Raw genomic sequence first — 13132 nt, 5'->3', positions numbered from 1 at the left:
TAATATGTTTAATGTTTAAAATTTTTGATAAAGTTTAAAATAAACTTACAAAACTAGTAAGTTTGCTTAGGCAATTAGATCTCTCCCTTATTCCATTCTCATGACAAATCATGAGCTCTCTCTGAATGTTATACTCAGAGTTCTCACCCACTGTTTTGACTCTAAAGTGCTGAAGATCTCCTTGTCTTAGCTTTCTTTCACACAATAAACAAAATTTCATCCTGGTATCCAAGAAAGGACAAAAAGAGGAAAAATAGATTTTCTATCTCAGTTTTTATAGACAAGAAAATATTAAAAGTACACTTACGTGTTTTAAAAAGGGTGGAGCTATGAAAGCTACCCAAGTAATTTAGGGAAGCCCCATTCTAAAATCATCTGAAAATGTGTATGATGTATTACATTAAAAACAAAAACAAAAAAACCTAATGGAAATACTGGAGAAGAGAGGGCAAGTCATGTAAAGATAAAAATAATTCTATGCCCATGGTGTGTTCCCCATGACTGTCAGATTAACCCAAAATGTTAACAGAGAAAACTGTTGTTAGTTTTAAGTTTCAATATTGCCAAAACACAAAAATGTTAAAAGTGCAAAACCAAAACTGAGACGATTTCTCCAAACATCAAGTTCCATTAAAAAAAAAATCAGGAATAAAAATATTACATCTTTTCCAACACTCTAAATCTTAATCCACATAAGGATGCTTTGAAGTGCTTGGGCCACCAAACCCACCCTGATTCTTCCCTCCCTCCCACCCAAATTTAGCTCCATTTTCCTGCAGAAAAAGGTAGAAATCCCTACATTGATAAGAACAAGAAATGAAAACAGTGAGTACAACTGATAGAGATCCATTGACTTTTATTACAAATGTACTTGATCACTTGGCTTCAAAAATTTTTAAATCAATATACCCTAATATCTGTATGCCAGTACAAAGCAAACTGTTTTACAAATTAAATACCTAAAAACTTGACAAAAATATTAAAATTTGATGAAAAGCAATTATAAAAATTCTTAATCTCTCTCTTCAAAAAAGGAGGCAGTCTTCCCAGACCTATCATACAATGTTAATAGTATTCAGCATTTTAGAACAGGTAGCTAAATTATATTTTTTATGTCAGCACTAAAAAAAACCTCTTAAACTAATAGATTTTATTTGTATATGCTCCAGTTAAGTTTGTGAATGCCATCTGATTGCAATATAATCAACTCTCTTTAATTCAATTCTAATTTATACCTATTTAATAATTTGCATAGCTTGAAAGGGATAAAGGTTATTCTATGACTAATTAACATAAACTATTACAGTGCTATTTCTCAAGGCAATAAGTATTTGCTCCCAAATGAAATTATCTGTCTCCTTTCAGCAGGGGTTAAAATCACTAGCAGCTTTCTCCATTACCTAAAATAAAACAAAACAAAACAAAAAACTGGAATAGTTAACCATCTCTAGATGTAAGGGTCTAAAACCAAAAATTGATAGACTTTTCATTTTGAGTCAAATTTTAACCCCTGCATGGGACTAGAAAGTGAGACTTTCAAGGTCTTTTAAATTTTCCATTGGTTTTGGTTTCTACTTTCCATGGCTTTTGAGAAGCTGGAAAACCGTTTGTCTTTCCTGACTACTTTGTCTTTTTTTCCCCTCATTTGGCAAATATTCATCTACCTCCAACATGTGTCTAGTAGAGGAAAAGCCAACATGGCTTTCCTATGAACTTCCTTTGTTGTCAAAGGCATGAATGATTTCTACAGTTCTGGTTAGTTAACTTTAGCTCCCTCTGTGGCTGGATGACTGCTGCTTCTAACATCAGCATGATAAATACGAGGCACAAATAAAAGGTAGCTTTAAAATAAGATTTGGTAATTTAAAAGGGGGGAAAAGCCACAAATACCATCATCACTACCACCACTACAACCAATACACACACATACACACACACTCTCTCACTCACTCACTCACTCACTCACTCACTCACTCACTCACTCTCCAAATCTGGTGGCTGATCTTTGAATCAAATTACTTGACAGTGTCTCTCATTTTAAAAAACATCAATATTTCAATGCATTTCAAGTTTTCTTTTTTACTTAGGCATATAACATAGTTTAACCAAGCTCTTGGACCTTAATTGTAAGACAAAGCAGATCAATAAAAATAAGGCATACTTGTCATGAATTAAGTTCTGTTTGCTTGTTTTTGGCACATTTGATCATACTGTTGTCAATGAGTAACACATATGGTCAAATATACCCCCCCCTTTTTTTCAGCACAAACTGGGGCTACCCACTAGTAAAATAAAAACAAGAAGAGACTCTTAACATAATACACTGAAATATAGAACCTTGGTAAAGTACCGAGCACCTGGGAGGGGAAATGTAGGGGGAAGGATGAAACAGGAGAAGGGCAAGGGGAGGTTAGGAGGTCAATGGGAGAGAAAAGTGAGATGCTTTAAACAAAAAGAGCATCTTTACAGTCACTCAGTCTTCTCTATGACCACTTTTTAAGTCTTAAAAGATCTGCATGTGGATTTCTTTTTAAACCCACTGACCATAAATCAGACAATGGATTCAAAGTCCTAGTAAGATTGTGTTAACTGTTAATAGTGTAAAGACAACTGCACAATACATGTGCTTCTTGATCCGGTAGGATTCCAAGCAGAATCTGAAGTCTACAGGTAAGAAAGGTTTTACTTTAGGTAACTGACCCTAAAGAAAACCTTACGAAAGAACTTGCATCTCAAAGAAAGGACACTTTGCCTAAGTTTGCTGTGTTTTTGTTGACTTGCACTACTGACTGCTGGCTACTACAAAACACTGATCTAGGAGTACTCCAACAACTCGTAGCACAAGGCTTAACTTTAAGAAGCTATAGTAAACAAGAGACAAAATCAAAGCAATTCTCTTTCCTAATTAGAAACAGCACAGAGAATGCAATCTTTTCCATATCACAGTTAAAGTACAGTGAACAAAACAGCTCAACAAACCTTAAGACAAAAAGTGCAGGTTATTAATGTTTACATGCAGTTGATAAGCATTCCAAATGTCACATTATGCACTGTAAAAGCTCAACTTTACTATATGAAAATAATAAAAAATGCACCTTGGGGGGAGGGGAAAGCAATTTAATAATTTCCAGTGATTTTGTAAGTAAAGAAACTCCTAACTATTTTACGGTCACCTCATATTTAACATTGTATGAATATGAAAAGCAAACAATGGGAAAATGCACAGTACAATGAAAATAGCTTGCTATTCAACACATACAGTAGATCTCAAAAACAAAGACAACACACTCAACCAGAAAGCTTAAAACTATCAAATCAAAACCTAAAGAGCCAGCAGGAAAAAAAAAAAATCCTTCAAAAAAGATAACTGTTCTGCCTTCCTAGGCCGATACTGTCCAATGGGAGAGGTGCTGACACCTTCCCAGTCCTACAGGTGGTTTCTTCTACATACAGCAGGTAGAGCTAGATGGCTGGCTTTGCCAAGAAACAATTGCATGTCCAGAACTCTCTCTGTCAGACAAGATACAAGATCCTCTTTTTTTCTTTTTTCTTTTTTTACCAAAATACTTTCTACAGAATTCCAAACCAAAATGTACTGTATTTAAGGCATCTTTTTTATAACATTTTCTCTTCACTCAAAGATGATAGTCATGCAGCAGTTTAATGATAAAAAATATATTAATATTTTACTATACAGCAGCAAGAAGTTAGTTGTCAATTAAAAGCACATAAACATCTTTAAATGAAAACCTGTAAAAGACTATCGTTACAAACAATTTCAGTGGAGGACACCAGCTTGGTAAAGTGCTCTCCTAAGCTTGCGTTTTCATACCCTACACTTTGAATATGAGTGATAATAGAACATACTTTTGACAGAAGGCGTGTACACTTGGGAACACAAATACACTTAGCATATAATGTAGCCAGTAATAACTAGCACCACAGCTACATGGAAATCCTTTACATACACCAACTTGGCTTTCACTTTTGAAATGAAACTCAGAATCCATGGCTCAGTAGGATAACTATAATGGTGTTGCTTTGCTTTTAAACAGGTCTACATAAGTTAATAGCACTGGCAAAAATCAAAGGATAGCTTCAGACCTCTCACAAGTTTAGGAGACAGTGCTAGTGACCACAAATAGACTCACTACCTGATATCCAAATACAGGTTCACTGGAAATTGCTGCACGTTAGTTAGGTTTTTAAAATCTTTCTACACATAATAAAAAATATATATTATGAACAATACAAGTACATCTCATATACACAATAATAACAAAACATCTACTCAGTCAAAGCAAACAGATGCAGAAAAATATTATGGGAAATTTCCTTTTTCTTTCTCTTTTTTTCTTTTACTATTTGAATAACTTTGGTTCCAACCATAAAAATCACAACTTAGCAAATTTCATTTAAATGCCTTTTTTAATAATTTCTTCATGTTCACAGAAGTTTCACTGACCATTTTATATGTTTAAGGTCCAGATGCAATGCATATTGTATAAAAGAGAGCACTTATTGTTTACCTTGCATGAATTAAACCTACGTACCTTGAACTCTACAAACTTCTGCATAACATTTAGACAAAGCTCAGACACACAGCATGCCTAGCCCTCATATATATACACATCTCTAATCACAGGTATATAGGATGTCAAATATACTATAATAACCTCCATGTAAGGTTTGAAATTTGGTAACAAAATGAGAAAAACTAAAAATATTATTTTACGTGTTCTAAAATATCTCTTTTTTTTGTGCTAAAGTCAAATGTTAGCTCAACATGAAAAGGACTTTTTATATAATTCAGCAATATTATAATCTTGACCATTTTGCAAACACTTTTAATAATAATAGCTTAAACGTGTACAAAAGTTCTTGGTTAATTAGGGAAATAAACACTCAGTTCTTTATATTTTTTAATCAAGTAGGAAACACAGTTCATATAATGTTATTACTTTTTGTATATTTTTTTGTTTTTTGTTTTAGCAGCTGCTTACTGTTTTATATGGTGGATAAAGTGGACAACATCCAGCGATGGGTGGCAAGTCAAGAAGAGAAACTGTCAGTTGGTGGAGGTTCTGTGGGTGGTGCTCCCTTGGAGTTTTTTTTTTTTTTTTAACTTTTTATTTTCTCTCTTTACAGTATATTTTCTCTGTGTGTGGCTGTGTGTGTGTGTGTGTACACGTATGTGTATGCGTGTGTGTGTGTGTGTGTGTGTTTCATTCAGTTTGATCAATCTTCTTCCCCTTCTTCCTCGCCCTGCAGTAGCAGGGTGGCAGCGGTGGTCTCCTCTTGCTGCTGCTGTTGCTGCTGGTGGAGCTGCTCACAAGCGGCCCGCTTCTCCCTCTGTTTCTCTTGAATCTTCTTCATCTCCTCGGAGTACTTGCAGAAGGTGTGTCCGAACTTGGCCCACACCTTGTAGGGCACGGTGATGGAGTTGCGGTAGGTGGGCTTCACCTCACTCACTCGCATAAACACGCCGTACTTGTTGGAACCCACATCGAAGAAGAAGCGCTTGTTGTCCACAGTCAAGGAGGTGCCCTCGGGCAGCTCGGCCGGCTCCTCCTCCACTCCATAGTCGTCGATGAGCTTGGCCAGAGCGTCACGGAACTCGATGAGACCCTGTGCGGGCAGCGCAATGGTCTGGCCCTGCGTGGAGCCCAGGCCGGGCCCCCGGTTGACTGTCTGGCGGATGCGCAGGAAGCGGCCGCGCTGGTTCTCCTTGAGATCCATGTAGTACTTGCGGTTTTCGCGCACCAGGAACTCGCTCTTGAGCGCCCGGCGTGGCTCGTCCTGTGCCTGGGCCAGGTCGGGTGGCTGGCTGGGGCCCAGCTGCGCGTAGTGCTCGATGAAGTCGCCCAGGTAGTCGCGGAACTCCACGGCCACAGACATGGAGAGGGTGAGGCGGCTCTTGTTGCCGCCAGCGCCCACCTCTGCGATCTTCAGGAAACGGCCCTTAGCGTTCTGCTTCACGTCCAGGTAGAAACGCTTGTTCTGGATGTCCACCCGCTTGGAGGCCAGCTCCTGCGTCTCGTGCTGCAGCCCCCCCGGGGCCCCGCCGCCGCCGCCACTGCCGCCGCCGCCCCCGCCGCCACCACCGCCCCCGCCGGAGCCTGAGCCCGAGCCCGGGTGCCCTAGGGAGCCGCCCGAGCCCAGCGCCGCACCACCCTGCTCGCTGCCGCTGTCTCGGTCCGCCATGATGCTGCGCTCCGCCGCCGCCTGCCGCTCCGCCCGCCGCCTCAGTCGCCTCAGCCGCCGCTGCTTTCCCTCCCCGGCTCCGCCTGCTGCCGCCGCAACCCCCACAGCCAGTCAGCCACTCTCGCGAGATCTGCGGGAGAGACGAGACAGACGAGACCCGGTAACAGGGCACTGACTCCCCAGTACAGTAGCGGGGCGCCCTACTGTACGCGCCCACCCGCCTGCCGGCACGTGACTGCGCCCCTTCCCCAGGCCAGCCACCCTGCCCGCCTGCCCGCCAGGCGGCGCCCACCCGCCGGCCCTCGCCCTACACCCCTCTCTGGAGGGGGGGAGCGGGAGCGCCGCGTCGCAGTTCTGGTGCCACCGCAGCCTCTGCTGCCACCGCCGTAACTACCCGTTGGCCAGACCCTCAGCAGCCTCGACTTGAGAAGTCGGGGGACCGGGGGGCGGGGGGGGGAGAGGGGAGGATATGCCGTATTGAGCACAGAGATCAGGCCTGGCTCTGCTTTCCAGTGACCCCAAAGAGAGGATGTGGGGGAGGGGCCTTCGCTGCACAGCAGAGTAGGATGCAGAGGGGACACCGAGTCACGGCCTCCCTTTCCCCTGTGGGCCTGACCCACACCCAAACCCAGACAGTGTCACCCACCCCCCAGCAGGGCTGTCTCCTACCGCAGAGCCGAAGAGGCAGGCGAAGCAAAAGAGGTGCTGCGGTGGTAAGCCCTTAGCTGCAGAGGGGGCTGCTGGGGATGAGGACCAAGCGCCAGCAGCAGTGGCGCGGAGCAGCAGACACCTAGCCCGTCCCTCCCCTCTCCCTCCCCTCGCTCCCGCCGCTCCCCCTCCCCGCGCACGGCAGCGGCTCTGGCCTCAGATGATCCCGCTCCCCCTCCCCCCAACCGCAGCCCCGCACAGTCGGGCGGGCGCACTCACCAGAGGGGGGAGCTGGGCTGAGGACAGTAGCCGCACCAGGGCCGGGGTGCCCGCAGTGCCTATTCCCGTAGGCTATGCCCTTACTCTCAAACAATAATAAAAAAGAAACCTACATTCACCCAAAAACCTGCGACCAGCCCCCTCTGGGACCACGACTGCCTGGCAGCCCCCCCTTCTGAGATTTGGGAAGGGGGGCACGCCGCTTAGCGCTCAGCCCAGCCTGGGTTGTCGGCCAGCTCTGCAGATGAACCAGGCCCTGCTGAGCATTCAGACCCCGGCCCACTCTTCTTTAGAAGGACCCAGAATGGAAGAGAAAACCCAATCAGGCTTTCGTAAATTCATGAACTAAAAATGTCAGGAATTTCCTGGGAAACGCAGTTCCTTACTCGATTCATTAAACCAGGTTCACTTACCCCTTTACTCTTCCACCCAGAAAATTAGCAAGTATCAATGAGAGCCCCCACCCCCAGGAAAATATTAAAAGATCTCTTGCATTTTGTGCAGACAGGTTGCTGACCATTAATTAACCTACCAGTCTTTGGATGGCGATTAGCTAGAGGGGATCTTCTATAGCAGTAGAAGAGGGCCCAAGAATAAAGATAAGGATCAAAAACAAAAATATTCTTCTTAAACTATGCACCCAGACAGTGAATGCTCATACCACCTTCACTGCAGTGTGCAGCCCTGAGAGCTGTGACAAAGCTAAGGCCTGTTTCCAGAGGACCCTTGCCAATGACCCCGAAATCCATATCACTCGAGAGGATACAGATCATGCCGCCTTCCCCCTGGCTTTCCCACACAGACTGCTGACTCCCCCCTAGTAATGTGCCTATACATCTGTGGGTTCCACTCCTGCTGAACTTCTCCCTTCCTTCTACAATACAGAGCCGCCTTCCCCACTTAGCTGCAGAAACCAGTAACTAGATGGTTGTCCAAATGGGGAAAAATCCAAGTAAGAACAGTCTAGGGGCAGATGCCTTTCCAGTCCTGAGGTGGCAAAGCCCCTTAATATAGCTTTTCACCTTTGGGGCAAATCTGCCTGCTGGTATTCGTATCTTCTGCACCTCCGTTTTCTCCCATCCTGTCCCCAGCAAGAGCCTCATTTTACTTTCCATTAGCCCCATTCACTACTTCCCATTAAAGAGGAAGAAACGGAGAAGAACCCTGGCCACCAAAGAGCAAACCAGAGGAATCCTATGAGCCAGTCTGAGAAACGTGCCCCTGCAAACAGTGATATCTGAAGGAGCTCAGAGTGAGGAAGCTCACTCTCAAACAGAACCCATTGCTTTGGGCCTCACAAAGAATTTCTCCTTAATTTAGAAGCAATCTCTAGAACCACATAGGGCCTTTTTAGTGCTAAGTTTTCTGCACTCTACTCCAAAGTCTGTTGGGTTAAGGGAAGCAGGAACTTTTAGAGGATTTCCTAAAACAGAAACAAATTCCTGAAGACAACAGAGGTGTGCAGGCTCCCTACAAGCGTCCTCTGACAGTCAGGACCCTGGATAGACCCCGGCAATTCCAGCAACATAAATGCTGAGTGACAGGGTATCTGCACAGAATAGACCGGTATTACGCTCCTACGTGTAAACCCGAGGAAAGATTTGGTTAAGTCCCGCTCTAGAGCGGAGGCTGCTCTTCTGCAAGAGTTTACAATGAACCAAACCCTGCCCCCTAAAGAGAGCTGAAGACAAAAAGGCCAATGAGATTTTGATGAGGCTACCCGCAGCCAGTCCCTACATTCTTCAGGCTTGGGGCTCCAAATTGCCTTCCGGACTAACTTCGCTGTTTAAGTTTCTTGCTGTTCCAAACATTTATTTCCAAGGGTTCTGAAGCAGTTTGAATTTGGGAGTGCCCTGATTTTCTGGGGAAAGGGGGGCTTATCACCAGGAATTGACTTCTTCCCCGGAGCAGAGGCAACTGATGATGTTTCTAGATAAAATACAAGTTTAAAAATCATTTGCAGACTTAAAATGGAGATTTTAAGTGAAAACCAGCAAACAACTGAGGTTTTATATCTAAAAAGTATACTAGACTGAAGAGTCTCCCTCTAACAATTCAACAATAAATTAGGTAGTACATTTTTACTACTTCACCAAGAGCGTCAATTTCAACATAAACCCTTAAGTGTGGGATTTTTCTCAGACTGAAAAGTAAAAGCGGCTTTCCTTAGGTTACGGGTATGATGTTAGTCTTCAAAGACAGCCAGGAAGGAATGAATAGTAACTTATAGGAAAGTCTAAAGATGTTTAGAACTTCAAGTAGAATTTAAAAGTTTTATCTGCATCCTGGCTTTGAAGAGCTATCAGAAAATTGTGGACTTAAAGAGACTTTTAGCGATTTGTTTACTACCTAAATATAATAACTTGATAAATGAAAAAACTGTTCTGGTATTTAGCTCTTTGAATCTATTGCTTCAATACACATAGCTGTAAGACTAATCTTACAATTTCACTACAATGTAGGGAAAACTAAAAAGAAACGAAATATAATATGGAGCAAAATATCCACATTAATAAAAAATATCATCAAAAAGAAACATTTCCCCTTTGCTCAGATTTTGCTTACATTTACCTACTAAAGATTTCTAGGGCAGTTGAGCCTTTTTATTAACACTATACACTCACATTCTTCTTTAAAGAGAACCAATAATAAAAAAAAAAGATTAATCACTACATAGTCAACAAACTTATCCACAATCTTTTTTTTTCTCACAAGGACACATTCTAAGATAGACCAAGAAGGAAAATAAAACCTCAGTTTCCCCCTGCTTAAACAACAGGTGATTCTGAAATAATGTAATTCATCTTTTACTTTTAAAGGAAAAAGAAACCCAACACATAGTTAATAAAACAAACTTGAGGAGGCTATTTACTTCTGGATAGTAAACTCTTGATTATATAGCTCCCAACAGAAGCAACATATTAGTACTTACAAAGCACAAATTTCATCCCCACCCCACACCCAAAAAGAGAGCACTGGAACTTAATCCAAGTGCTCACTGGGTAAAAGTAGACAATTATCTTCAAGACTTAAATCATTAAAAACCACCAAAATGTTAGGCTGCAAATATTCAAAGCAGAGGAATTCCCCACTTCTATGGCTAAGAGGACATTTTCAAATAACCCTGAACATTAGCCGCAGCATCTCACAGAACTAGCATTTCATAAATCCTTTTAAAGAAACTTTCAATAGCCTCCCTATTCTTGAAAATTAGCTTTTTTTGACACTGTATTAGTGTTTAGAATTAAAGATATAGAACTAAATATTTAAATTCAGAAAAGAACTATTTAGTGATCTATAATCTTCCCATTTCCCAAATGTTTTCATTTTAAACATTTGAGGAAGAGTTAAATTCAGCACACATTCTAAAGTCCATAAAAAAAAAAATCACAGAATCCGACATTTTATGTACCCCAAAGGTCCAAACAGAAACATTTGAATCAAATGTCAAAAGCTCTCTTTTCGTCTGATACTTAAATGGTTTTACTAGTACTGTACTCAAAGAACCGAAATCAGCAACTTTTTCCATACTCTAGTTAACACTCCGATTTTCAAAGCCACAATTTCCTTAAGTCTTTTGGGCGGGGTGGGGGTAGGGAGGACGGGGAAAGGGGGTCTTACAGTAAATGAACATTTTCCTTTTTCCTCTTAAAATCTACCAAAAGACGCCAAAACAAATCCAGCCTATTGTAAATCTACCTTCCAAGGGCATGGGACGGAAACATAGACACCGCTGCTAAAAGATCCCTTAAAGCTCCTAGCTGGACAAACACGTAAAGGGCCCTGATCACAACGAAACAGAGCCTCCAAGAGTCCCTTTAGAGACAGGAAAAGAAGGTGGGGTTTTTTTTCGGGGGAGGGGGATGAAGGCCGACAGCTCCTTTAACACCTTGCTGGTCTGTCTAGGGCCTCTACCAAAGTTCAAGCTTATGGCAGATTTGTTTGTACGGTCCCTTCTCTTACACCGCGAACCGTCTCTGGTCTTACTGTCGACCTCAGAGAAGACCCTCTAGCTTCACATCCTTTCCTTTTGACCCCCACCTCCGACAAAAATGGAGGTGGCTTCTGAGCACACAGACCTGGAGCTCCGGCTATTGCTCGGGCCACCCATCCTTGGCTACATCTGCGATGTCAGCACCGATTTGTTTGTTTTGTCTTTTTTTTTTTTTTTTAAACAACGCACCCTGGGCGTGTGTATGTAATTTGGGGGAGGGGGCGGCGGAGCAGGAGATTGGGTTGGTAGTGGAATCTAAATTATAGATCCCTCCTTCTCCCCACCTTCAAGGATTGCTGTACTGGGAGTGTCGGCCACGTCTAGCGCGCTGTCCCAGGCCTTGGGGCCACAGTGGTCTGGGGAAATGGGGGCTAAAGGATGTTTTTTTAAAAATCCGCATCATTGATGGTCACCAGTGCCTGCGGAGGGAGAATTGTTTTGTTTTCTTTTTTTTAATTAATTATTAATTTAGGGGGAAATGTTATGATGCTCCTTCTCGGAAGTGGGAGGGGGTTCATTCGTTCGTCTCCGCCAGGCCTGGGAGGAGGGGGGGGGGGCGTTGCTGCACTGCCTGGGTCTGCAATGGCACTCTAATTATTCCTGAGGCTGAGAGGACAACAGTTGCAGGGTAGCAAGGTGGGCGGCACCTCGAGTGTGGCAGTGACAGCAAGCAAGGTCGCGAGGGGCTTACCGGGACGGGCGGGCTGGCGGGCGCTGTCCTGCCGCAGGTGAGGGAGGGCGCAGGCTGGAGGGAGGCCGGCGCGCGCAGGCGGGCGCGAGGAGGAGGAGGGAGGGAGGGGGGAGGCGCGCGCACACCTGTTCTGGACGGCGCGCGAGCCGAACGGCGCCTCGCTCGGGCTCTGCGGGCTGAGCCGCGAGGAGGGCGGGCTGCGGGCGGGGGCGGGCCGCGCGCGAGGGGAGGGGAGGAGGCGGAGGCGGCGGCCGCGCGGCGGGCTCGGGGCCTCGTTCGCTCTGCCTTTCACTCCCGCGGGCCGGCCGGGCTGACACCCCGCTCCTCCCGCTCACTCACAGCCCCCGTCAGCTCTCTCTCTCTCCCTCTCTCTCCTCCTTCCCTAGCGGGATCCGCTCGCCGCCGCCACGGCGAGTCGTGGCAGCCAGACGTCGGCGCGTAACCCGGCGCTCCGTGCGTGACTCCCGGCGACGTCAGCGCGCGCCCCGCGCTGCCCACCCCCTCCGTGGCTCGCGCTCGCGGCTCCGTGGCCGCCGCGGTAGCGGAGCGCGCTCCTCGTTGCTGCCTCACACGCGGGAACGCGCCCTCGCTGCCGTTGGCGCGTCAACACCGCAGCCCAGGCCCCGGGGCGCGTCCGAGGACTGGGCCCCGGTGGCCCACTCTCCCCACCCCGCTCCCGGGGCGCCCCTAGGGGGCTCATCCCTTGCCGCCGTTCGCGAGGCCCAGGCTGGGCTGCGGCCCGGGTGGGAGCATGAGGGGCCTGCGCCAGCTCTGCGTTAAGGGCCTCCGCGTCACTGCGGCTGCCGCTGCCACCTCGTCACACGCCCCCTCCCTCCGCCTGGCTCAGAGGCAGCGAGCCTTTCATCTCCGGGGAGGGTCTCACCTTGGCCTTGAGACGCCCGCCGAGAGGGGATTGAGGGGAGAAATTAGCATAAAGCAGAGAGGCTAGATGAGCAGGCTTTTGCTCCAGGAACCATTGACAGGAAGTGCGGGGTTTCTGCCCAGCCTCCCACGCAGTGTAGGTGAAGCTGGGCCCCTTTGAGGGAATGTGACTAAGGACAAAAACCCTGATAAATATTATTTATGCGTCCTTGGGCAGAGAGAGGGAAGAAAAAGGGACGAATTAATTTTTACAAATGGCTATGCAAGGGTGAAGGCTAGGACTATACAATGTCCTTTAAGAGTGTTTGTGAAATCTTACCAACTTTAAGATTTTTGGTGCACAGTTACTGTCATGCATGCTGTAACATCTCAGTGAACACTACACTGAATTAACATAGATAAACTAGTGACCTGCAGAATAAGTAACTGCTTTC

General features: G+C 45.4%; 1 protein-coding gene across 3 annotated transcripts; it reads right to left on the bottom strand.

Moving 5' to 3' along the window:
- Positions 1-830: 830 nt before the first annotated feature.
- Pura (purine rich element binding protein A) lies at positions 831-12806 on the bottom strand. Of its 3 annotated transcripts, none has more exons than NM_008989.4 (2): positions 11817-12261; positions 831-6334 (listed from the first exon to the last, which is right to left on the bottom strand). In NM_008989.4, the coding sequence occupies exon 2, from the start codon at positions 6202-6204 to the stop codon at positions 5239-5241; it is 966 nt and encodes a 321-aa protein (NP_033015.1). In that variant the 5' UTR covers positions 6205-6334; positions 11817-12261; the 3' UTR covers positions 831-5238. The 3 variants fall into 3 exon arrangements, with proteins under 3 accessions (NP_033015.1, XP_006525787.1, XP_011245162.1); XM_006525724.4 differs by lacking the exon at positions 11817-12261 and adding an exon at positions 12700-12806 and having other exon boundaries at positions 840-6334; XM_011246860.3 differs by lacking the exon at positions 11817-12261 and adding an exon at positions 6874-7018 and having other exon boundaries at positions 840-6334.
- Between the last annotated feature and the right edge of the window lie 326 nt (positions 12807-13132).

Source organism: Mus musculus, chromosome 18, assembly GCF_000001635.26.
Source record: "Mus musculus strain C57BL/6J chromosome 18, GRCm38.p6 C57BL/6J".
Taxonomy (NCBI): domain Eukaryota; kingdom Metazoa; phylum Chordata; class Mammalia; order Rodentia; family Muridae; genus Mus; species Mus musculus.
This window is presented reverse-complemented; position numbering and strand designations above follow the sequence as displayed.